The sequence below is a fragment of the Eurosta solidaginis genome, chromosome 1, assembly GCF_040869045.1.
Source record: "Eurosta solidaginis isolate ZX-2024a chromosome 1, ASM4086904v1, whole genome shotgun sequence".
NCBI lineage: Eukaryota > Metazoa > Arthropoda > Insecta > Diptera > Tephritidae > Eurosta > Eurosta solidaginis.
The window spans coordinates 8,381,451-8,409,253 of NC_090319.1; the positions used below are offsets into that span (position 1 = coordinate 8,381,451).

A 27,803-nucleotide genomic window follows, 5' to 3' on the forward strand; every position below is an offset into this window, starting at 1 on the left:
GATATAGTGTTTAAGAAAAACATACAAAATAAACTATTTTCAGCTTAAAGATTATATAAAATATGGATTTGAGCTAGAAATATATTTAAGTAAACTTTTTTTTGGCTTTATTTATTTTTTAAGCATTTCAGAGCCTTGCTTCTTTTTCTTTAAATAAAGTTTTTTGTTTCATATTCCTATGTGTTCAGATTATTAACACAAGTCTTCGTATTTTCATTTAGTGTTTGTGTATGTATGTATAATAATATATACTGCATTATAAATTTAAGCATAATAATACAGACTTAAAAAAAATTGTATATGCTATTAGTTATATTAAGTACGACTGCGCTATTGTAATAGTTTATAAAAAATAAACATGTTCGTAGATATTCATGTGTCATGTTAATATCAAAACAAAAAATTTTAAAATATGTTTGTATTTAGTTTATACCTTTTTCATTACTTTCTTTTAGTTAAATATGTAGATAAAAGTTATGATTTTAATTTAAATTAATGAATGTTTTCATTATAAAACTGAATAAAATCGTAATTTTTCTGATGCATAAAGTTCTGCTATTTTATTAACTTAGTTTTCGACAACGAGTTGACGTTAAAGTTTTTGAGTACAAATTTAAATTAAGGTTAATAGTATTATGTCTACAGGTAACGTTTCTCAAAAGTTCATTTTCTTTTAATCCGCCATTGGTATTGGTTACTCGGCCTCCAATTCCGAGCCGAATTAATTAAGTCTTAAATAAACGTCGTTTCCAGATCATAAAATAACGCGCATGAAATTTATATCCCCTGTAAGCCCAACTTTTTTTTTATTTTTTAACACAAACTTCAAGTTTTTTAGTTTTAAAATTTTACAGATGCTAATTTTTTTCATGGACAAAGAACCACCTCTAGAGTGTAATCTCTAGTCGGAATCACAAAATATAAGAGAAATGTGAAAATATCCGGTCGCAAATATCCTGAGACATAAATAATTTTGCATGTAAACGCAAACGATTGAACCAGATAAATCCACTTAGAAGTCTTATAAACCTTACTTTTTCAAAAATAGATGTCACTGCTTGGCCTCTAGCTTATGTGTTAAATGAAACCCAACAGCGACATCTGCCTATCACAACTCGTGTGTACAAAAATATCACCAACTCTGCTTCTCAAGTCTCCTAATCATGCAGAGCATTCCCTTGATAATCACTGGATGATGGCTAATATCTAATTTCTAGGAATGGGATATATGTAGGCTTGCCATAATTTTTCCAACTCAAGGCCTGGGTGAGGTGAAATTTTAACAAATAAAAGTCTGAAGTATAGAAACAACAAAATTCATTCAGATATATTTAACAGCCTTAAAATTATAAGTTACATGATATATATATACAATGTACATTATATGTACATACATATATATATGTAAACTTATCACATCAGAAAAGCAGGTCACTTATTTAAATTAACAAAGCAAAAGAGACCAGTACTTGCTTCTCACAAATGGAGTTTAAAGCTTGTATTATAGGTTCAGTGATTCCATTTCAAAAGTACCGCAAAATAAAACATAGAAAGACAGCATAGAAAACAGCAAACTTTTTTTTCATGTTTAAGGAATAAAAGTCGCGACAACCCGTATATTTTATTTTTAATCAATTTTTTGATTTTTAGTATCCTACTCATACGTTTCTGCTGAATAGTTTTAGTAGCTGAATGTTAGTTTTTTTTTATCGTAGAACGCCGAACAGTCCTCGTCACTGTTTATTTGAATATTCAATAACTCCACCAAAACTGAAATACGCATTCGACCACGTTTCTCGGACCATGTTTTCGCTTTTAAGGAAGCCGTACTTCGTTTTCAACTTCTCTGTAAATAATAACTTTCATTTACACCTTTTCAAAATAACCAAAAATAAAAAAACATAAACGGCAAATTAGGCGATTGAAATATTTAAAAGCCAATCTGTAATTAATATTTTTTAAGAAATTACTAACGATCAGGTGATGACATTGGCTATGACACTGAACGAAAGGTAGCAAGGAGTTAACAATAAAAGCATATACTTCGTTTTTTCTACACTACACAACATTACTGAGCACATGTAAAATTAGTGAACGATCTAAGAAAACTAAGTAAAGATGCAAAAGGAGTTTAAAGCCTGTGTATCAGGCGAAATGCCTGACATATTGCAATCCTAGATTTATGTGAACGCATACATATATTAAATACTGACGTTGAGCAACACCATCAGCTCAGTCAGAATTGGGAAGGACCTCTCCGAGCCGTTCGAAACTAAACGAGGTTTCAGACAGGGTGGCCCCCTATCGTGCGATTTCTTTAATTTGATGCTGGAGAAAATTATACTAGCTGCAGAACTTAACCGCAATGGAACAATATACTATAAAAGCGTGCAATTACTGGCATATGCTGATGCCATTGATATCATCGGCCTAAACACCCGCGCTGTTCTGCCTACTCCAAACTGGAAAAAGAAGCGGTAAAGATGGGTTTGATGGTGAATGAGGACAAAACGAAGTACCTGCTGTCATCGAGCAAAGAGTCAGCGCATATGCGCCTTGGCAACCACGCTACTGTTGGCAGCCATTATTTCGAAATAGTAAAGGACTTCGTTTATTTGGGAACCAGCATCAACACTAGCAACAACATCAGCACTGAAATCCAGCGAAGAATCAGTCTTGCCAATAAATGCTACTTTGGACTAGGTAGGCAATTGAAAAGTAAAGTCCTCTCTCGGCGAACGAAAATCATACTCTACAAGTCACTTATCGTACCCGTCCTGCTATATGGGGCAGAAGCATGAACCATGACAACAGCAGATGAAGCGGCTTTGGGAGTGTTCGAGAGAAAAGTTCTTCGAAAGATTTATGGACCTCTACGCGTTGGCGATGGCGAGTACCGAAGAAGATTTAATGATGAGCTGTACGAGCTATACGCAGACATCAACATAGTCCAGCGAATTAAAACGCAGCGGCTGCGCTGGCTAGGCCATGTTATGCAAATGAAAGATGATGCTCCGGCCAAGAAAGTGTTTCTATCGGAACCCGCCTATGGAAACAGAGGTAGAGGGCGGCCCCCATTCCGTTGGAAGGACCAGGTGGACAACGATTTAAACTCCCTTGGTGTGACCAATTGGCGCCGGTTGGCGGAGCGAAGGAGCGACTGGCGCGTCTTGTTGGACGGCTATAACCGTTTAGACGGTTAAGCGCCAATTAAGTAAGTAAGTATATATTAAATATTGTGGATTTATTGTAGATAAGTACATGTGTAAACAATGTCTAAGTGTTTCTAATCGTTTGTCGGATACCTCAAGAAATGTCATGGAAATACTACAGGCATATGGTCTTACATTACGAATGTCGGAAAATTATTTTCGGAAGGTGTTTGGAAACCGAGTGACGAATGCCAGAGTGAATTTCGAATGGTATCCCGGATGCCGTTCCGAATAAGCCGTATATAAGAATTTGTTTTAGGAACTGCCTATTTTCGCATTTTTTCAAAAACGCCACATCTCTATGTTTTACTAAATAATGGCGTATTTTGAAATTGGGTTAATTGGGTTCCTCTCTTCAAAACAGCACTGGACAAGGAAAATATATTTTACAAAAGTTTAAAAAGTTTTAACGAACTTACTAATCATATAAAAAATACTAATAATTTAAAAACATTCAAGAAAAGTTTGCTAGAGCACTGTAAAACTCTCCCGCTAAGGTAAACAAGTTTTAATTGTCCTTATTTTTGATTTTTCATGTACAGACACATGATGGGGAATGCACAACCAGATTAGCCACAAGCTGCCGAATGATTAACCGTAAATGGATCGCCCGACAGAAAATTCATACACAAATCATGTAAAAAAACGAGGGATTAGGGACGAAACCTCGAAATCGCAGTCTCAGACCGACATTTGCTGCGTTGATGGGACACAACGTCCTTTCAGCGTGATTCGGGACAGTATTAGAAACACGTTCTTTCCAATAAACATTGCTCATCACTTTCAGATACCACTCATAATAAAATAAAATAAGTGCAAGCAAAATTTGGAACAGGGGGGATTGGAAACACGTAATTTCAACCTCCCATTATATGTTGAGCTGTGCTGATCGGAATCTTCATGCATTCGGATAGCGTCAAAATTGAAAATATATGTTCAAAATTTTGTTGCCTTATGCTGGGAGAACTGGAGGATTGGAAACGCGTCCTTTCCAATCTCCCTTAAAAGAGTGACTCGCAGACTCGTATGTTTGTCATGGTAGTAAATATGCTGATCTGAATCACATGGCATTCCTACAGCATATTCAATAGAACTAAGTGATTTTAATAATGAATTCTATTTAGTAGTGTCAGCCGACATGGCAACTCTAACTAAGTAAAAGACGATTTGAAGAGAGAAATGAAATGAGCGAGACGAAGCAGTCTGTCTCGAACCTTCAGAACGAAACGTCGTATTTAACAAAATCATAATTCACTTAAATTACATTAAAGTGTATATTCATTATTTCTAATAATCATACTTTCTTCATTTAACATTAAATAAACTAGCGTGCGTCTAATTAATTATTCGGAACTCTGACAAACGAAAGTAGATATGCCATCGTGATAATATCAGAAGTGTGCGAAACCTATGCCACATAAGGATTGTCGCGTTAATAATAATTCGAGCATATTATAACAAATGTGAAAAATCTTTGCAACAATAAAAAGAAGTGTTGTGTTAATGATAAAATGCATTGAAAAACGAAAGCGTGCATAGTAAATAGTCATATATGTACATATGTACGAGGAAAAAAGTCCAACCGTGTCGAAAAACGTACAACGAAGTAGAAAAATTGCGTCGAAATTGTGAAATTGCAAAACACGAAAAAAATAAAAGAAACGGTAGTATACATACACACATAAATGTACATGCGTCTATATGTACATACGAACGTGCAACGCGTCGAGTTTGCAACGAACGGTCGGTTAAATTGAAAATTCTACGACTTTAGAGTTTCATCATAAAAACGAAAGGGATAGCGAAAATATTCCTATACTAAAACATATATGTGTTTATGTTGTATGCAAGAGCGTCGTTTCAACCATTTTAAAACATCGCAAAACTTCTCAACTCGTAAAAGCTGAACTCGCATTTTCAATTTCTAATTAGACAAAAACATGAACTTTCGTAGTATGACAGTTAATGATCTGCGCAACAGATGTCGCGAGCGCGGAATTGCAAAGACGGGAAAAAAACACACTTTAATCGAACGACTCGAAGAATATGAAAATGTAAACAAAACCGCGAACGCGAACGCAAATGATACATTTATGAGTGCAAATGAAACGATGCTAATGCAAAAAATAAATGAATTAGAAAAAACAATTACCGATTTGCAAGTGAGTGTAACGCAACGTGAGTGTGAAATGCCAACGCAAAGCAAAAGCACTCAAGTAGTATCTGAATTTCGTCCGTCGGTTGGTTCGTCACCACAGTCCGAACAAATTACAAGTTGCATAAATTCGTTTGTTTCGGTACCGCTTACGTGCGTGCCGCCAACTAGTGTATCATATACACACGCACATTCATCGCGAATGTGTACAAATATTCAACCACCGTATATCAATAGCAAATGACGTGCACCCGTATATGCAAGTCAACGAGCATTCTTATTGGAATAGTGAGAATATTCACAATCTAAATTATATGCCACCCATGTCTGTTTATAATGGGCATGCTCAGTTGTGTAATGACGAAAATTTCACGCAAACGCGATTTTATAATGAACCGAATATAAGAAGCAATATGCAGTCGAATAGTGTTCATGCTCATATGCAACAAAATCATCCATTTTCAAATGTAAATATACGACAAAATCCGTATAGTAATGTGAATGAAGTGATAGCACTTCTACCCGAATTCGACCCGTCAAATGAAACATCACTAAGTGCAAATCAATTTATAAGAAGAATCGAAATGCTACGTACTGCATATCAGTGGAGTGACCAAGTGTTATTATTCGCCGTACAGCAAAAATTAAAAGGGCATGCGAAATATTGGGTTGATTGTCAAAATATTTTTAAATCGTGGTCGGAATTCGTCGCGAAATTTTGTATTGATTTTGCAACCGTTGAAAACGTCGCGGATATACACATAAAATTGGGACGAACGCGTCGCCAACGTAACGAATCTCCGCAAGACTATTATTACAAAATGTTGTCGATGGGTACAAAAGGAAGAATTCCTGAATTTGCTATCGCGCGGTACATAATAAACGGCATTAACGACCATGATCTCCGTAAAAAGATCTCGAACGATTACGAAAATTGCAATAAGTTGCTACGCGATATTCAAAATTATTCGGTGTACAATAACATAAAATACGAACCGCTGAACTATAAACAGAAAATCGACGAATATACGGCTACGTCCAAAAGCCAAACGAAAAATGTTGGTGAACGTGAAATACCAGCAAACGCTAAAGTAGGTGAACGCGAAACACCTAAATCGGTTAAATGCTATAATTGTTTAAAAACGGGACATATTTCAATAAATTGTTCAGAACCACAACGTGTCGAAAGATGTGAGACTTGTAAACGTACAGGTCATAAAGCAATAAACTGTAAACAAGCGAAAGCAAAACCTAAACCAAATACGACAGTGAATAAAATAAATGATGTAATTCAAGATACAAACTTGACAAAAGTAATCAAAGTAAATGATTTCAAAACAAAAGCTATCATCGACTCTGGTAGTACGTGTTCGCTAATCCGTCATTCTATAGCCGAAAAAGTGGGCACACTTGTAGAATGTAAACGCATTTTAAGAGGATTCGCAGGAGGCCAATATATGTGTAAAGCAAACATTTCAGTTGTACTTGAAATTGACAAAAATCATAACCAAGCCGTATTATTAGTGGTTAACGATGATCACATTGATGAAGATGTACTCCTCGGAAGAGATGTGTTTTGTAATAACAAAAATAGGCTGGTTATAGAAAACAACAAGTGTAGTTTCGAGAAATTAGAGAACGTGTCGAATATCTCAACGAATGAACGATCGGAATTGAAAGCTATTATTGAAGCAAACCGCGATATATTTTCTGAGTCTGTAGCCGACCTAGGTACATGCACAGTCTCGAAAATGAATATCGAATTAACCAACGATAAGCCAATAACTTTAAAGCCATATAGAGTGCCGTTCGCTAAACGTAAAATAGTATCTGATATTGTATCTGAACTATTAACAAATCGAATAATTCGTCATTCGGAATCACCTTACGCGTCACCGGTCGTGTTAGTTGAAAAAGCCAATGGGGAATCGCGATTATGCGTGGACTATAGAGCGCTAAATAAAGTTACGGTGAAACACCCATATCCCATGCCAATAATCGACGAACATTTCGCACAACTATCGGGAAATAGTTATTTTACGACATTGGACTTACGGATGGGATATCACCAAATAGAAATCGAAGAGTGTGCGAAAAAGTTTACTGCTTTCGTGGCTACGGATGCAATAAGTTGCTACGCCATTAGAATGCCATTTGGTCTGGTAAATGCGCCTTCTGTATTCCAACAAGTAATGAATAAAATAATTGCGAAAATGAGAGCGGGTGAAATACTCGTATACTTGGATGACGTCATAATTCCAAGTAAAACGGTTAAAGAAGGTTTATCACGTCTTACAAAATTCTTAAATATCTTACGAGAAAATGGTTTAACACTACGTTTTTCAAAATGTAATTTTCTGGCTGAAGAAATACACTATTTAGGCCACGTAATAAATAAAAATGGTATAAAACCGGGAGAAAAGAAAATAATCGCTATCAAAAACTTTAAAGTACCATCTAGTATAACGGAAACTAGACGATTTTTGGGTTTAACTGGGTTCTTCCGGAAATTCGTACCGGAATACGCGCTAATTTCGAAACCAATAACGAAACTTCTCGCGAAATCAAACGAATCTTTTGTATGGGGTCGTGAACAACAAGAAGCATTCGAAACCTTGATCGAACGTTTAAGCAACGCACCAATTCTGGCGTTGTACGATAGGATGGCCGAGCATGAAGTACACACCGACGCATGTAGTGTTGGCCTTGCCGGTGTGCTACTTCAGTCAAACGACAATAAAACGTGGAAACCAGTATTTTATTTTAGTAGGCATTGCACGAGTGCAGAAAGTAATTATCATGCGTACGAACTCGAGGTACTCGCCGTAGTCGAATCCCTCGAACGCTTTCGAATGTATGTACTAGGCAAGCATTTTCGACTAGTAACGGACTGTTCTGCCATAGCTAAAGTCAAAACTAATAAAGAATTAAAATCTCGTATCGCGCGTTGGTGGATGAAACTTTTAGAATTTGATTTCGATATAATTCATCGCCAAGGCACACGTATGGCTCATGTCGATGCTTTGAGTCGCGCACCAGATCAGCCACCAAACGACGTAGAACCGGCTGGGTTGGTAATGAAAGTTAATACTTCATCCGAAGACTGGCTCTTGACAATGCAGTTGCAAGACCCAACGTTATCATCGATAGTATCAGTACTTAAGCAAGAGAAGAAAACAGATCAAGACGCCCAAATTCGACAAGACTACGAAATTAAGGATCATCGATTATATCGCCGTACGAAAGATGGGTTACGATTCGTTGTACCAAAATCAGTTCGTTGGAGAGTAGTGCATTCTTGCCATGACGAAATGGGACATTTTGCACTCGACAAAACGATCCAACGAATTTCGACACATTTTTGGTTTCCTAAAATCCGCAAATACGTTAAAGATTATTTAGCAGCATGTCCAGATTGTTGCTACAACAAATCTCGTCACGGTGTGGCTGAAGGTAGGCTGCATTATAGTGAACCTGATCCCATGCCATTTCGGATCCTTCACGTCGATCACTTAGGACCTTTCGTCAAAAGTAATCGTGGAAATTGCTACGTTCTGGCAATATCCGATAGTCTTTCCAAATACCTGGTAGTGAAGCCAGTACGCAATACGAAAACCACCGCGGTAATCAACGCACTAAACGATATGACAAGCTACTTTGGACTGCCTGTCAAAATCATCACCGATAGAGGTACATGTTTTACCTCGAAGCAATTCGAACAGTTTTGTGAAAAAAATTCGATCCAACATATTAAAAACGCCGTACGTACACCTCGCGCCAACGGCCAGGTTGAGCGAGCTAACCAAACCATATTAAATTATCTTCGAACATCGACCGATAAACCGAAAGAGTGGGATTGTCATCTACGAAACGTGCAATGGTCAGTCAACTCACAGCGCAACGATACGTCAGGTTATTCGCCGAACGAACTAATTTTTAATTTTCGTCTCCGCGATATCGTACAAAATAAGCTAATTGCAGCTATTCACGATACAACCGATAATCCGAATCCGCTACCAATCGACGAAAAACGGCAACAAGCCCTTGAAAATATTAACCACGAACGAGAAAAATGGAAACGTAGGTTCGACGATAAGCACCGTACTCCGACAACATACACTGAAGGTAACCTCGTTGTTATTGAGAACGAGCCAGCAGCAACTGGCGAATCGAGAAAGCTGGAACCCAAGTTTCGCGGTCCATACGTTATTACCCGAAGCTTGGGAAACGACCGATACCTCATAGAAGATATTCCTGGTATAAAAATAACAAATCGCAAATTCTGCTCAATATTTAGTACCGACAAAATAAAGCCCTGGTGTCACAGTGCACCCGAGCTCGACGAATACGACGACGACGACGACCCTGATCAAATCGAGGTCGATTTGGAGTCAGGAAAGGCCGAATTGTCAGCCGACATGGCAACTCTAACTAAGTAAAAGACGATTTGAAGAGAGAAATGAAATGAGCGAGACGAAGCAGTCTGTCTCGAACCTTCAGAACGAAACGTCGTATTTAACAAAATCATAATTCACTTAAATTACATTAAAGTGTATATTCATTATTTCTAATAATCATACTTTCTTCATTTAACATTAAATAAACTAGCGTGCGTCTAATTAATTATTCGGAACTCTGACAAACGAAAGTAGATATGCCATCGTGATAGTAGTTTAAGTTTTAGGCCTAAACAGCCTTAGTAATAAATAAATTAAATTAAAGAATGTCCTATTTTAGAATTTGAACCCTGTCTTAGCACAAAATTAAAATATTGTAACGAATTTAGTGCAATTCTGCTTATTTGCAACCTTCTGCTAACGTTCGAATCACTAAACTGTTGAATAAACAACTCCAATATACGATAATGCAAAATGGTCTTTATTAGACTACTTTCAAATAACACTTCTATTTCTCGATAGATAGCGTGCTTAATCAAACTGATTGTCGTGCATCTACTGTTGCTGCCTTTTATACTGTCTGGTTTCCTCGTTCATATTTCTAGGCTTTTCTATTCTAGAATTTACTAGTTTGTTATCAGCTATAAAATTACCAGCTATAACTATGTTTATAGCTTCTCATATGCGCGTGTATATGTGAGTGATACTTGCACAAATTATTGCCTTCTTATGTGAGCATCTCAGATAAGATATATGCATGTGTTTGTGCGTCTCTTCTCCGCTGCTCGTATGGACATATGGGTAGACATAATGATTGATTTAATGATGTGCATACAAGTCACTGTTTAGCATCGGCTTAGAGATGATAGTATCCCTTAGTGTTGGTAAGATTCGTCACACTGCCCTCCACCTAAGTCTGATCGTCCCGATCAGACAAATCTCTCGATATAAACGTTGCCAGACTTTCCAAATGAACCACTTTCATTTTGGTTCGTGGTTTGCCAGTGGTTTGTATGCGTACACTACATCGTTGATTCCTTTTACCACTTTGAATGGGCCTTCCCAGTTACACTGCAATTTCGGGGACAAACGTTTTCTCCGTTATGGGTTGTATAACAGCACCAAATCTCCTTCCTGAAAACCTTCCGAATTAATTGCTTTATCGTATCTGGCTTTCATCTTGTCACTCATAATTTTTGCTCGTTGCCTTACAAGATCGTGTATCTCTCTCAGCTCTTCTTCCAAGATACCAGTGGATTTCTTGACATTTCTCTCCGCATCGGCATCTATCCCAAACTTCAAATCAGCTGGCAGTCGAAGCTCATTGCCGAAAATTACCTTTGCGGGAGTTTGAGCCGTTCTCTCATGCACTGTCGATCGGTAAGCCATCAAGAATAATGATATATGTGTATCCTACTCCTTATGGTACTTTTCTACTACTTTCCTTAAATGCTCCTCCAAGGTTCTATTGAAACGTTCCACCATACCAACGGACTGAGGATGCAATGCAGTTGTCCGTGTTCTTCGAATGCCCAAGGATTAACCAGCTGATTCGAAATTCCTGCCTTGGTCAGAATGTAACTCCATTGGTACACCATACCTTGCAACCCAATTGTTTATAAACACTTATGCTACTGTTTCCGCTTCTTGATTTTGGATTGGGTATACCTCTGGCCATTTGCTGAAATAATCCATAACCACCAGTACATATTTGTTTCCGCAGTTGCTAGTAGGAAATGGACCTGCGACATCCATACCGATCCTTTCAAATGGCGCACCTGAGTTATATTGCTTCATCTGGCCATGACTTCGGGTTTTGGGTCCTTTCACTCTGCTGCAAACCTCGCAGTTCGCAATCCACTCAGTGACCGATTGACGGCAACCAACCCAATAGAATCTCTGTTTAATCTTCTCGAGCGTCTTCGTGATTCCAAGATGACCTCCGCTTAGACCATTATGCAGCTCGCTGAGCACGTCAGGTATCCTCTTCATGGGAACAACTATCAGTTTCTTGCATTGACCATCCTCACCCTCCCATACTCGATGCAAGCAACCGGATATCAATTCTATAGTGTTCCACTGTGCGCAATATGTCCGCAATGGGACTCTCTGCTGACATCTCTCTGTTTGGTCTTTCGTTTAGTTCGAGCCCTTGCATAACATGTGACAGATCTGTATCTTCTAGCTGACACTTCCTTAGTTGTTCCTTGTCCCATTCATCCGCACACGTTATAGTCATTAGCCGGACATTTATAATATCTTCTTTAGCCTCGGCCTTTGAACAGTGCTTGCATTCCAAACTAAATGGTCTTCGTGACATTGCATCGGCATTCCCATGGGTACTACCTTTCCGATGCTCAATGGAACAGTCATAGCTTTGTAGCCGTTCTTCGAAGTTCTCTCCCAATACGATGATGTCGTCTAGGTACACTAAGCATGTTTTCCAATGTAGTCCTTTCAGTAGCTGATCCATGAGTCTTTTAAAAGCAGCTGATGCATTACATAGTCCAAAAGGCATCACTGTAAATTGCCAAAGACCATCACCGACACTGAAGGCTGTTTTCTCTTTGTCTTCCTCCTTCACTTCCACTTGCCAGTAGCCGCTTTTCAAGTCCAGTGTGGAAAACCATTTCGTACCAGAGAGCGAGTCCAGAGTGTCGTCAATTCTTGGCAATGGTTAGCTATCCTTTTTCGTAACGTTATTCAACTTCCGGTAGTCCACGCAAAACCTCATTTTTCCATCCTTCTTCTTTACAAGTACTACCGGTGAGCTCCATGTACTAGCTGATGGTTCGATGACGCCGCTGTCGCTCATTTCTTGTATGATTTGACTCACAACTTCCCGCTTCGCCAGTGGAACACTACGTGGTGCTCGACGGATCGGCCTCGCATCTCCAGGGTCAATTTGATGTTTCACAACGCAGTTGTTTTGCCTTACTCTGATAGTCTTCCTCTAGTCCCTCCGTCCATGCCATGATGTCATCTGAAAGATCAATTTTGCTAGTTGAAACCTCTGCCTGGAGCTGTTCACAATTGATTATTACTTCAGCCTCTTGGCATCTTCCCAAAATAGCTCCTCTGGTCAGTTTGAGTGGTGACTTGAACTCATTGAGTACTCTTACCGGGATACGTCCATCCTGTTTTGTTATAGCCAGGGTTTTCCCCACAAGTATTTTCGGTGTTGCATTTGTTTGCTGCCTCGACAACCCACACTTTGTTTGTCCCACAATCTCCATCAACCTTTGCCCATATGACTGCTTCGGATTTTGGTGGTATTTGCTGACTCTCTTTCACTAGCACTCGTTTACTGCTGTAGCCTCTCTCGTAGCCAAAATTAAGTGGCACATCCATGTTCTTATATCGCATCGTCTTGCTTTGCATATCGATCTTGATGGTCGATTAAGAAGTCCACTCCAATTATGATTTCAGCAACAATCTCTGCCACTATAAAATTGTGTAGTACCGTGAAGTTCTCAATTGCTACTTCTTCAATTACCTGGGTGTCCTCTCCCGTGGATGTACGTAATATTGCTCCAAGCAATGGTTTTAGCTTCTTGTTGACTAAATCTGATCGAATGATGGAATGAGATGCACTCGTATCTACAGTCAGTAAAAGTTCCTTTCCATCCACATGTCCTCTGACAGTAAGATTGCTTGACCTTCTGCCAATTTGCGAGATAGAGATTATGGGGCATTCAATTGAGGAAGCCAGCTGTCGCCTCTTGCGGCTGACTCGCTTTAGTTTAATGATTGGGTGTATTTGGAGATTTGCTCATCTCCTTAAGCTCTGCGTTTATGGTCACCCACATTGCTGGAACTGTTAGGATTGGTACTGCAATAACGTGCAATGTGCCCTGGCTTTGCACATTTAAAGCATTTGACGCCACCATCGTTTTTCTGCTGCGTTCCTTTTAATGCTTCCAAAATTGTGTCTACCCAGTCTGGCCTTTCCACTTCCACGCAATGAGCTTTGTATGCCGGCTTACTCAAAAGTGACGCTGTTTCCTGAGTCAGTGCATGGGATACCGTTTCAGCAAATGTTTGCTTTGGGCTTGCGTATGTAGCTTGCTTTGTTTCGACGTCCCGTATGCCATTTATAAAACTCTGAATCTTTACCCTTTCAGTGTAGTATTCCACAGGTGCGTCCGCATTTGCAAGATGAGCCAATCTTTCAATGTCTGAAGCGAACTCCTGCAAAGTCTCGTTAAATTTTTGGTAGCGGTTTTGCTCGATTCCATAACGTCTCTCGACAGCGGCCATCAATGCTTCATAGTTTTTCCGCTCTCCTTCGGGAATCGTCTGTTGGATTTCGGCTGCTGGCCCCTTCAATGCTACGAATAGAGCTGCCACTTTATATTCAGCATTCCAGTTGTTCACTGCTGCGGTTTTCTCAAACTGTAGCTTAAAGACCTGGAAAGGAACAGGGCCGTCAATAGATGGAGTTTTTACCTTCGTATTGCTCGCTGGCACAGCTGGGCGGTTTAGTTGTAACTGCTCCATACGACCTTTTAACGCTTCTATCTCGGCATCAATATTGTCCTCGAGTTGTAAAATTTTTGCATCCTGCTCTTCCAGTTTCACAAAGAGCTGCGATGATACCTGTTCCGAAATTTGTGCTGACATTTCAGATATATGTACGTGCCTCTTGCGCTTCCAGTTGAGATGCCAAATATATCTTCTGTTATTTATTAAATTAATTAATTATTAATTTTTTTTTTTCTTATTGACTACAAAATTATTTAGTCAAATAAAAAGAATGGTGCGTTTATGGATAAACCGTAAAACAACAAACTTTATTAATTTATTCAACTTAAACATATGCATTTCGGACATACCGACAGCGACGCGCTACTAAAAAAGGAATTTCTATAAAAACAAATTTGAACATATGACAATGTAAAATTTATTAACTAAATTAACGAGAAGAGAGGCGAATTTACATTGCCGTTGTCAGCATTCATCGGATTCTTAGTTTTGCTGATATACAGAGTTTCATATGTTCTTCCAATTGTGATGTTATACGGGTTTTCTGCGATTCCAGTTGGGACGCCATATATGTTTTCTGTTATTCCAGTTGAGTTTCCATCTTGGATGTAATCTGTGTCGACATTTCTGAAATACGCGTTTCTTGTGCTTCAATCTTGAACGTTATGCGTGTCTCCTGCGATTCCAGTTGAGATGCAATTTGCGACGACATTTATGTTACTGTCGATGTTTGGGCAGATATTGCAGCCAAAATCGTTTTCAAGTCTGTGCTCGTAACTGTCTGTGATGTTTCGTTTTTCTCTTCAATTTTTGTTGTTGATTTTTCCACATCAGGATAAAAGACATACTCGTCCACATCAATTCCTTGCGACTCCATTACCTCCCGTAGCCGTGCTTGAAGTTCTGTTTTTTTTTTTTTTTTTTGGAGATTTGATTGCATGGAGGAGGACCTTCTTATATTTGAAAGTCCCAGTTCCAGGTTATTGTCCAATGCATAAAATGATTAATTTCTTGATTAACTTTCCAAAGTATGTAAGTAATTTAGGCTCCACTAGTACACAATGGTAATACCAACTGGCCAGAACCATGTGTAGCAGCTTGCTATTTGTATTTAACTATGTGCTTTGTAAGCTGGTTTTTTCATGGCACCACGCCAGGATATATTCAAATTGTCTTAAGTTGTTAATTATCCATTTAATTATTGTAATTATTTTTCATATTCACTCTAGTCATGTGTACATGACAAAAGTATGAATTATTAAAATTCAATATATGGCTTGTTGCCATGTTATTCCAGTATCCCGTTCATATATAATTTTTGTGGCGTCACGCTAGGTTCTCCATTAATTTATGTATGTATGCATAATATTAGGTTAGGTTTTTTCTTGGCACCACGCCATTTTTCCAATGTCACTGATTCGGGTACAAGTCCCGTTCGTATATAAAAACCGTTTGATTTGTATGGCATCACGCCAGGTTTTCCGTTAGTTTATATATGTATGTATGTAAATTTTTTAGGTTAGGTTTTTACTTGGCACCACGCCATTTTTCCAATATCACTGATTCCTATTAGGAGTGCATAAAACCGCCCTAACTCCAGGTCAGGGAGGCACTGCATCTCCTAACTCCGCCAAAACGCCCGAGGGAAGCACAGAAGCCAACCTTGTGGCCTATTTAATTTTTCACTCAACGCAAAAAGCCCGAAAATTGACGTTGAGTAGAGGATGATCCGAACGACCGCTCGCGCGAAAAGACAAGACCGGAATGGTGCTTGAAGTTCGATCTTATTGCTGGTTGTATTCAATCCAGGGTTCTCCAACTCCTCTTTCAGTTGGGTAGACATAATAATAGGGGGACTCATGCAAGCATATAAACTTATAAGGTGTAAAATTATATCCATTTACACACGCTGTTATATGAACGCACCTAGAAATACTCTTGATAAACTTGATTGTTTATCAGCTGTATTATTGCCAAACAAAAATTTTTTGATTGTTATACAAATTAAAAAATGCCAAGATTAAGTGAAAAATCAGAACTAAAACGTCTTTACTAAGATATTCTTGTAAATGACTTGCTGATTTTGCAGATTTCTGATGAAAATGCCTGCTGTAATGTCTGCAAGGTTGCATTCCTTTGAGTTTACCGCGTTTACACAATGAAATGTGCGCGTAAATTTATACAAATTGTGTAAATGATTTTTCATACAAAATTTGACAGTTCGTTTACGCACTAGATAAATTTATACGTTTACACACTTTATAAGGCATTTATACGGTTACATGAGTCCCCCTAATGATTGATTTAATGATGTGCATACAAGTCACTGCTTAGCATCGGCTTAGAGATGATAGTATCCCTTAATGTTGCTAATATTCGTCACAATAGCCGTGTTTTTTAACACGCGTATATCCGTTTACGCTTAAACTTTATATGGACTGCTAAGCGACAAACTTTAAATCATTGTTTACTATATAGTTTGGCAGCTTAATTTGAGGTTATGTTGCGAATAGAGTGAAAGGCACTCCCAGGCCGTGAAAATAGGCACTCGAATGGAGTGGAATAAAGAACAGTAGGAAGACCAGAGTTGCATTGGATCAATCATTGCATCAATATTAAAGTTGCATTTGGAAAAAATAATTAAATACTTGAATATAAGCAAACATTTTCTTTCAATTACTGCAATTAAGGTGTCCTAGATGCTATATATTCCAAACTTATAACATTTTATGTCTGTTTAAAAATTTAACTTCAATTTCCCTAAGATAATAATAATAAATAATAATCTATAGAATTTCCGTAATATGGCCATTAGTGATGTTTGTGTGTGTGTGCAAATTTTGAGCGATCAGCTGTTAGTTGCGCTACTTGGTAAAGTTTTACAATGCTTTAAATACACCTCTGAAATTGCTGCGCATAAATTTTGTCCTACTAAATTTCAATACGCATTATACTCAGATGTAACTGAAATATGTGTCTTTGTTTCACCCTCTACAATAATTCTATGTATTCTATGTGTGTCCACAATTCATCGCAACTGATTCAGCTATATGTTATACCCTATGGCCATCAGAGCGTTGTGTCTCCGCTTTTCGGTACACCCTGTTGCTGTAGCTAGTTGTTTAACCACAGCCGCTAGATGGGTCTCCTAAGCATTATCTAAGTGAGGATAGGCGTTTTTTTCACGCGCAAACGAAACGTATACGCGTGTAAAAAAAACACAGCTAATCAGCCCTATTCTCGAATACATCGTAGAAAATCTACGAATACAACCCTCCGCTACGAATACGAAGAATTTGCTATCACTGAACTCATGTGAAACCGAAAAAAGTGCTGCCAACATATAATGACAAATTTTGGTTATTCGAAGTCAGCTGAGCGATTGTAAATAAAAAATTTCAATTTAAATTTTGGTTTAAAATTGCATTATATCATTTAAAAAAAAGTTTAGTGCTTAAAATGGATTCCATATCATTTGCAGCTTTGTTAGAAGAAAATGAGCAAGAAAGGCGTGATTTAAAAATTGCGAGGAGTCTTGAAATTAGAAGAGGCTATGTACGTGAAAGGATCCCTGTTTTAATGAACTTATAAAGGTTTTAAAAAATTGTGTTTTATAAAAACTTTCCGCCTAAACAAGGCTGCGTTTACCCACGTGCTCGGTGTTATAAATGAAGGAAGTACACCGTTCCGTGTGTCATGTTCAATGAGTCCTATAATTCGATTAGCATCGGTAAAACTTTTTTTTTTTTTGCGGAAGGTAGCCATCAGCACGGAGTTGGAAAAAATTTTGACTTTCCGATGTGTTAGACCACATTTTCCAAAGTTTTGAAAGATGCCTTACTAATTTTCCGAACGCGGCTATGTCCACAATTGATATACTTAGATATGACCAACGAAGAGAGACGTAGCGTAAAAAGGGCGTTCTATGAAAAATATAGGTTTCAGGGTGTAATCATGTTTTATAGTTTTTGCAATAATTGTCATTATTATAAGACCCTTAAAAGTTAAAATAAATATTTTAGTAATTTAATTTTAATTTAATTCTTTTAAGCCTTCTCCCAAATCTGTGAAGCTATGTTGCCGATATGCGTACGTATTACAAAAGCATTACTTTTTTCCAGATAGTTGCAGCTTTTGTTGGTGGCGCAATACTATTTGCAATGTTTTCCAAAAATTTGTTAACCTCCTCCGTTGGGCACTTTGTAAAGCCTAGCGCCATTACAGGGTGCTGCTGCAATAGGTCAAGTAAGCAGGAACATTGTTGGCGAGTTGTGACAATTTTTGACCTTTTATAACAATAGATTGTAATTAAATTAGTATACATATCACTTTTAATAATATACTTATATTTTATTTGTTTAATATCCCTTTTTATTCTGAATTTTTAATGATTTTACTTTTTCCCGCAAATTGATACGCGTCGTAGAAAATTCGTACGAAACTCTACGATTTCACAGTTCGAGTGTGTTCAGTGAAGGCTTTCTACGAATTTCGAACTTACGATGGATTCAGTAAACGTACTTTCGTAGAATTTACGAAAAGCGAGTATACGATGGATTCAAGAATAGGGCTGAATATTTTGACCTAGGATAAGGCGCTTAGAAACAAGTTCTGAGATATAGCGTTTTTTTTTTAATCAAATTCTTTGTCAAAAATCTGCGAGTAACCTAAATTACGTACTTAATTTCAATTATAAATCCCTGCTACATATGTATCCAACTTAGATTTGTGCTTCGGTTTAACAGATAAGTTCCATGTATGGTCGCACCTATGTGTTGCACCATACAGTTTGCGTAATGTAAAGTGATGCAAGTAGTTTACAAATGGCGCTGTCAAAGCGCTTGAAATCAAACTAGCGGTCGCGTTTGCTATAGAAAATCCAGAGAGGATAGATAAAATAAGAGATGTAATTTAAATGTTTATTTGTAATGTACCTGATTGGCGGGTATTAGAAAATTGCCTTCTAAACATTTTAAAGAAGTTTATATTAATATATATTGTGATTGTTGGAAAGAGGATGAATTGCTTAATTAGTACGTTCCTTTAAAACAATCAAAAATACCTCATGAAAATGTGTAGAAGCAATTTAAAATTATCCCTCAAATGGGACATTACAAACAAATTTCGCAAAATGTATAAAATGACGTTTCTTATTCTATCATTCTCTCTGGAAAATCACTAATATAAATATCACCATAACTCTTCACTGACACTTAATATCACTGTGCGGACCATCATAACTGAGCTGTGTTTATCGGCTCAAAATATTCGATAACATTCTATCGATCCTCAGTGATCTACTTGTTGATTCTCTCATTTCATTGTATGTGCATGTTTATATTTATTTAAGTTTATTAACAAATCCACTTGCTCATATTCGGTGCGCCAGTGTCACTATGCAGACAATCCTAAACGTTGCTAAAGTTTTTGGTAAGTAAAAGAGGTAATAGTGCAGTTTACGGTACCCACCGAAATTTGGGCCAAAATTTTCGAGTGAGGTATCAAAAGACGCGTATTCAATTCTAGATCAAGAATCCGAAAGCGGAAGTTAACTTTTTTTACCCGTTCAAAAGATATTAACGAAAAACCGAAAAAAGACCCCGGGTCGCTCCGAAACCGGGGGTGGGATCCATAGAATTTTTGCGCAGAACACCTTTCTGCGTTGGCGGCCTTCGGCCGCGCTTATAAAAAATAACCCTGGGCTACGCCATGCCAAGTCCGGGTGTGTGGTATAACCGTGGCTACCGCCACGGTGATGCACTATTTTTTTTGTGGGTATAAACACAACAACAACCACATTAAAATCGCCAACTTCAACTGCAAATATCTCCGGACAGAGATAATTTTTTTCTTTTCCGCCTTCGGATTATTGTTCTCGAGATTAATACACGTCTTTTAATACGTCACTCGAAAATCTTGGCCCAACTTTAGGGTGGGTACCGAAAACTGCACTACTACCGTAAAAGATTATGCCTACAAACAGATTTGTATATACACTACTTTGTTTCTAATGTTATTTGCATTGTTCTATTTTATATACACTGAACTTTGATTCCTTGAAATATTTGTATGTGCAAATTCGTTTTCATAAAGTGCGCCCTGGCAACCAAAAAAATCAACTAATTCGACAAATTGCCAGTTTAAATGCTTTGCCTGAAACTCATCAAATGCTACAGAAGACATGCAGAGATTTTGCCAACGCTGAATTAGTGCCACAGGCAGCTAAACATGATCGTGAACATTCATATCCAGAGAAACAAATAAATAAAATGGGCGCGCTTGGCCTGATGGGTATAACAATTCCTGAGGAATTGGGTTAGTATTTCTTTAACACTATATTTCGTAACATCCATATATGTATGTATATATTTTTTATGGAATGACCCCGTGACGGATGAAACAAGTTCGGTTTCCAAAACTGTGACCGTTATTTTTAGCTGTTTCAATTAGTTGCTTTATACCTGTAAAACCTGAGAAATTAGGGATTCTCATTGTCCAACGTAATGCTGTTAAAACTCATTGTCCAACGTAATGCTGTTAAAACACCCCAATCAGTACACACAGACGTATAAGCCTAGTACGGGAGCGTATCGAATTCAAGGACTGTCAATCCCAATCGGTTGTTTTAGTTTAAAATTTGGGATATAATGTCCCAGCAGTGTCCATAATTAAATATTTCAACCAGAGTAAGTTTATAATATTTATTCATTCAAAAAACAAATATTACATATGATATGGTGTAAAACACTTAAAACATAGTGGAACCTCGCACGTCTTGCATGTGAAGAAAGTACGCTTATCGTTCTTTCCACCTTTCTTGTCCTTTGAGCATTTCACGCATCGGTGTCGCTCTGTGGCTTCGATGGACATATGATCGCCAACTATGCCGTAATTGACGTCTCGATTCTTCAAATGTCGTCCAGATTTCTTCTTCTTGGGCACTTTAGTTTTCTCCAGCCCAAACTTAATCATATCCTCCGCTAATGAAATGACAAAATCATTGTAAGGGTAATTTGGCAAGTGGTGCGTTTCTTTATATAATATCCAGGAGTTGACACAAGTAGTCTGCAGAAGTTTGTAGAATACCTTTTTCCACCACTTTGTAGACTTCCTGTTGTTATCGTATAGCTGTGACATCTGGTCAGACAGATCGACCCCACCCATGTATTGATTGTATTCGATAATGGACTTTGGGCAAGCCAAGTTGATTTTTCACCGTTTTTCTGTTTCCGTTGGATCCAACCTATGTCTCCGCCATGACAATTATTCATTACAGTCACCACTTTAGTGTCTTGCCAGAAGGCACATGACGTTCCAAATTGATTTTGGTAGCACAAACTCTCTCTTCTGTTGTTGTTGTTGTTGTAGCAATACTCGCCCCACCTAATAGCCGCGACCGGTCACAAATTGTCATCAATATCCTCTAACGGGAGTCCAAGGAAACTTGCCGTTTCAACAGGGGTGATCCATAAGGAAAGGGGTGTTAGAGGCGTTGGTTCCACATTACAATTGAAGAGATGGTTGGTGTCATGTGGGGACACGTTGCAAGCGGGCCATACATTTTGTGTCGGGGTTGATTCTGGATAGGTAAGAGTTTAACCTGTTACAGTGTCCAGAACGAAGTTGAGCAAGAGTGACACGCGTTTCCCTGGGGAGTATGCGTTCCTCTTCAGCAAGTTTTGGACAATTTTCGTTAAGCACTGGATTCACCGGGCAATTCCCGGCATAAAGGTCCGACGCCTGTTTATGGAGTTCACCAAGGACCTGTTTGTGTTTTTTCACTTCATACGGCTGGGTTCTCAGGTGCCGTATTTCCTCAAAATGCTTACGGAGATGACTCCTTAAGCCCCTAGGCGGTGCTGGTTCATCAATCAGAAGTCTGTTGGGATGCCCAGGTTTCTGGTATTCAACAGGAACTGTTTGGTCAGCATCTCATTTCTCTCCCTGATGGGGAGTATTCTCGCCTCATTATGCAGATGGTGTTCTGGGGACATAAGAAGACAGCCCGTGGCGATTCTGAGAGCAGTATTTTGGCAGGCCTGTAGTTTCTTCCAGTGGGTGATTTTTAGGCTTGGCGACCATATGGGTGACGCGTAGCACGTAATCGGCTGGCTAATTGCTTTGTATGTAGTCATGATCGTTTCTTTATCCTTTCCCCAAGTACTGCCAACTTCTCTGTACACGTAGGAAGCTGCTTCCGATTGGAAATAATAGTTCCGACCGCCGGAAATGGTAAGCTGTTGAAGAGGTACACTGAGCAAAAAAATCTATCAAAGAACAGTGCGACATTCGTTCGCTTTATAGTTTTTGTCAAACTTAAAACTACCCTCTCGCCCAATGTCGAGTTGTCGGATACATTTCGTGATTCATCTTTCCCACAATATATATTGAAGTCGTATACATAGCCAGAGGATGAGTCAGAAGATCTTTCCCAAATTTTAATTCCACGTTTGAGGGGTTTCATTGGAAGGTATTGCTTCAATGCCGATCTCCCTTTGAACTTGACCATTGATTCATCGATGGCTTGAAATGAACTATCTTCGCTACACGCAGTGAAAGTTTGTTTAAGGCAATTGACCACCTCTTCAATATAGTAGCTTTTTGAGCAGCCATTTGGCTTTTCTGGAGAGTTGCAATAAAACTTTGAGTGAAGCAACAGGTATCGGTCTCGTGACATACTGTCCCTAATCAAAGCGTTGCCAAGAGACTTTCTCTTAGACCAATACATGGGGATTTTCGGTAGTCTATTGTAGGAAGTCACAAGCATTATTCCTAGCATTGTCAAAATTCCATGCTGGTCTGTTTCATGAATATTTACAGGTTTCTTTTTGTATTCACCTTGAGCTCTCTTGACGATATTGATTATTTCATTTGTGCACTGGCTTATCCATATGAGAAGACTTGGAGGAAAGAGTTTCAAACAAGTTTCCAGTTCAGTGGAGCCTCGATTCAAATCGCAAAGCACGGATGGGGTGTACTGTGGAGGCATTTCTTTTCGTGGGCGGCCGCCGTCTGCGATTGTCCATATATTCTCCGTAGCAGGTGTTACTGCAACGGCACAATTCTCTTCCACGTCATCGGCACCGATATCTTAATCGCAATTGGATTCCTCATCACTATAGACATCACGTTCCATCACGTTGTGGACCCTCCTCTTCCCCGGTAGATTCACCATAATCTTCCGAAGCTAGATACTCAGAGCCACTATCTTCAAATGGCTCCAATTCACCTGAGGAATTGTAGAGCACAATTTCGATGTCATCGTCTGTTAATTTAGTTCTCTTGCTGGCCATTGTGTCTATTAGGTATACAAATTCGAAAAATAATTTAGTAAACTTATAAGCATTTTGTGAACTCCAGGGATATATAATCCCGAGTTAAAATACTACTGGGACATATAATCCCATCAAGGATTTTATTACGAATCGCTTTATTTCTAGGCTCGAATTGTAAATGTTTATCACAAACACATAATAAACTTACGATAATTAAAACAATTAATAATTTTTACCGTTCTGGTCGTAGTATTTATCAAATTTTCTGCAGAATTTCACAACACGTGCTCACTTTTTCACTGTTTACAACTAATTGTAGCTGTTACATTTCAAAGAAGTGTCAACACAATGTAGTGAAGACTATTAATAACGGGAAAAATTTCTTTTCACGCATATACTTCAGCAAATCTTACCAATAGGTGTCTTGAAAGTTTTTTGGGATATATTGTACCGACCGGGTCGAAAGGGTTAAAGAAATCGTGCGATTGGCAGTCAACTTTTCTGAACCTCTTTCCTAATCCCAACTGAGCGGATGATGTTGCTCAACGTCATTTGGAGGAACATACAAGTCTGTTTTCAGTGCCTTTGTTGTTGTTGAGGTGATGGACCTAGATTCTGTCGTCCGCAAGGTTTAGAGTACTGTGAAAATCTAGTCGATATTGAATTTATTTATCCAATCAATTCTTTGACATCAGTTTTTCATAGTACACTCTTGATAGAACCTTATACGCTATATTAAGCTGATTCAGCGGTGATAAGAGCACCATTACATATCTATTGTAGGCATACGCTCGTCCGATCACATTTTGTTTTGATTTTGATGCATACTTTTTGCTGACTCTTCGTCACGGTGTTTTAACAGCTCATCGGGGTCTGAAGTTATTGCCATTTCATGTCATAGTCGTCAGGGATTGGGATACCGATACAGTAGACTCGCTTTGTACCAATGATTAGAAATGTTCCATGAATAACTTAAGCAGGTTCTGTATGACAGTTACCCGGTCTTGAAGCCTGCATTCGTCAACCTGTTGTTGTTGTCAACCTGATTTGTGGAAGCATATTTCACCAATATTCCTATCAGCTAGCAGCCCACGCCGGTGAGTCTCGAATTTATTTCCTCTACGCATGCGTATCCCTTTGAATATACAGGCGGCAAGGCATGTCTGTCTGACTAAAACCTTAATCCCCCTTTGAATATACAGGCCCGTCGTAAGAAGCGTCTTAAACCTGAATCCTGTACACGGATTGTGCGATGGACCCTCACGTAAAAATTCCTACAAATGAAAACCCCTAACAACAAGAGTTGTTGCGCCGTAGTTGTTTGATTCTAACTAGGTAGGCCACGTTCTTCTTAAAAACACGGTAAGAGTAGGGACAGCGTTATATTTTTTGTATACTCCCGTTTTTCTATTTTTGTAAGAAACTATTTTGGGTTTCACAGCCCTGATAATTTGATTCAACTCTTAATAATTTTTTTTTATTTTAATTTCAAGGAGGCGCCGGCTTAGACTATCTGGCATATAGCATTGCTATGGAGGAAATCTCAAGAGGCTGCGCTTCAGCTGGTGTAATCATGTCTGTGAATAATTCACTCTATTTAGGACCCTTGTATGCCTTTGGAACACAAAATCAAAAAGAAACTTGGATTACCCCATACACTAATGGTGAAAAGATAGGTTGCTTTGCATTATCAGAACCCGGCAATGGTTCCGATGCAGGTGCAGCTTCTACAACGGCAATTGAAAAAAACGATCGTTATGTGTTAAATGGTACTAAAATGTGGATTACAAATGGTTTTGAAGCGGGCGCTGCTATAGTTTTCGCAACGACTAACAAATCTCTAAAGCATAAAGGTATATCTGCCTTTATTGTGCCAAAAGGTCTGAATGGTTTTACCGTTGGTAAAAAAGAGGATAAATTAGGAATTCGTGCCAGTTCTACATGTCAATTAATTTTTGAAGACTGTGAAATTCCCAAAGAGAATATGCTTGGTCAACCAGGTTATGGTTTTAAAATTGCTATGCAAACCTTGGATGCGGGTCGAATCGGTATTGCAAGCCAAAGTTTGGGCATAGCACAAGCCTCATTGGAATTGGCGACTGATTATGCACAGAAACGTAATTCTTTTGGTAAACCCATCTCCAAATTTCAAATCATACAGCAAAAACTAGCAGATATGGCAGTAAGCGTCGAATCGGCACGGTTATTAACTTGGCGTGCATCATGGCTAAAGGACAATAAATATATATATACCAAAGAAGCCGCAATGGCAAAGTTAGCAGCATCCGAAGCAGCAACTTTCTGCGCGCATCAATGTATACAAGTGTTGGGAGGGATGGGTTATGTCAGTGATATGGCCGCAGAACGTTATTATCGTGATGCACGCATTACAGAAATATACGAAGGTACATCTGAAATTCAACGATTAGTAATAGCGGGCCAAGTACTGAAGGAGCTTGCTGTGAATTAAGTGCCAAAGTTTTGCATTTTTTTGTATTATTGCATATAATAAACAACTTTTTATAATTTTACACATACATATCTCAAATGAATTCGTTTCTCATCTACGCGAGCGCAGCAGAAATGATTCAATTCGATTTTAATCATGATGCTTACATGGTCAAAGAGAGCAGAGGGTGTATACATTTTCGGCAGTGTGGTATAGCAAATGTTATTCACATGTTTGGCTCCGTGAAAGTAACCGTATGGAAAAGAACTCGTAAGGCTCGGCATTTTTGATGCTGAGGCTCAGTTTTCCTTTCCGCATTTGATCTATTGTTAAAGCCTATTTCAATGCAACAATGCCACTGTGTTCATTTACATAAAATTTTACTGCTCATCGCAGCTAAAAGGGCCAAAAGAGAGCAGGTTTACACTCTAGTTAACTTGAACTAACACTGAAAACCCAATTTTTTTGAGTTGTAGTTTTCGGAAATAGTTTTGTTCATTTCTGAAAAACAGCTGGAAAAGGTTTACTAATTAGAAATGTCAACAATAATAACAAATAAGTTAATTAGAAAACAAGGGCATATGATAACCTCTAAAATTACAGCGACAAAACTAAAGTAGTATCAGACCTTTATCATAATCGCTTAGTTTTTCCTAATTTTTTTAGTTTATCAAATTCCATAATTTGGGGGTGAAATTTCCTTTAATAAATATATTCTATCTCGATTTTCAAGAAATGCATTTTCAAGTCCCATCATCAGTAAATAGTCCAAATCATCATTTGTCAAATTGTAAATCTGCTGCGCTAATGCAAACTCTTTTGACAAAGTTGTATCAAAAACTCCACAATCGTCGGTGCACAATATCACAGGTGCTACTTTGGAATTAAAAATATGCTTAAAATGGTGATCCTCGTAGCCGTTTACAGTGCGACATTTAACATTGCTTGTTAAGCAGCATTCGATAGGTATTTTCTTGCTTCCCAATTCCTGCAATTGTGTTTCACTAAGAAATGTACCATGCCCACATCGATCCATGCCAAATTGTATCATTTGGTCAATTTCGCTAGGATTATCAATCTCTCCACAATGTATTGCCAATTTTAAATGGTGTTGTCGTGCTTTCGTAAGCGCTGGCATAAAGTATTCAAATTTGCCAACTTTTGGGTTACCACTAAAATCAATGCCTGTTATAATGTTATCATATTTGGGGAGTAATTCAAGTACTAAGTTAACCGTATCCATTGCCTCAGCAACATCTGCTGCTCTATCGATAGATGGTAAAAGTCTTACAAGTATCTTTTCAGTTTTCATAGATTCTATTATAGTTTCTAAAACGCATACCATATAATCCATTTTAGACATTGCAGCATTTCTTTTAGGAGTTGTGCGTAATTCTAAATAAATTACGTTATCTTTCGCAAAATCTCGTATAACTAGTTCCGTGGCTAATTGTAAGCCTCTTTTGGTGGACGTTAATTCGTGCATTAAAGGAAATTTTGAAAAACAGTGATCAAGGCTATCAACATCAACAAGTCGCTTACATATCGATTCCATTGCTGTAGTATTGGCGCCGTATAGTTTTTTACCCAGCTCCTTGATAGATTCTGTAGACAGCGACCCGTTAAGATGAGCATGTAGTTCAACCTTTCGACGGAGTTTGATATAAGGTAAGTTGACCATTTTAATAGGTATAGACGGGGCTATTTGGTATAAATTAAAATTGCTATGTGGGGACACAAATCAACATTTTTTTACAAATTATTCCTAGAGATGGTGCGATGTCTTTCGACGAATTTCAATCGCTGTCGATTATTTTAGCTTAATATATA

At 38.2% G+C, this 27,803-nt stretch overlaps 2 protein-coding genes across 3 annotated transcripts; one reads left to right on the forward strand and one right to left on the reverse strand.

Moving 5' to 3' along the window:
• The first annotated feature begins 19,520 nt into the window (after positions 1–19,520).
• Positions 19,521–26,061, forward strand: Arc42 (Activator-recruited cofactor subunit 42). The gene is made up of 3 exons (XM_067779349.1): positions 19,521–19,679; positions 20,343–20,564; positions 25,018–26,061. The coding sequence occupies exons 1-3, from the start codon at positions 19,646–19,648 to the stop codon at positions 25,992–25,994; spliced, it is 1,233 nt and encodes a 410-aa protein (XP_067635450.1). The 5' UTR covers positions 19,521–19,645; the 3' UTR covers positions 25,995–26,061.
• On the reverse strand, positions 25,153–27,772 carry Ada (adenosine deaminase-like protein). 2 transcript variants are annotated; one of them, XM_067779366.1, is made up of 2 exons: positions 27,516–27,651; positions 25,153–27,433 (listed from the first exon to the last, which is right to left on the reverse strand). In XM_067779366.1, exon 2 carries the CDS (start codon positions 27,334–27,336, stop codon positions 26,644–26,646), a length of 693 nt encoding a protein of 230 aa, XP_067635467.1. In that variant the 5' UTR covers positions 27,337–27,433; positions 27,516–27,651; the 3' UTR covers positions 25,153–26,643. The 2 variants fall into 2 exon arrangements, with proteins under 2 accessions (XP_067635467.1, XP_067635460.1); XM_067779359.1 differs by having other exon boundaries at positions 25,153–27,772.
• Positions 27,773–27,803: the final 31 nt, after the last annotated feature.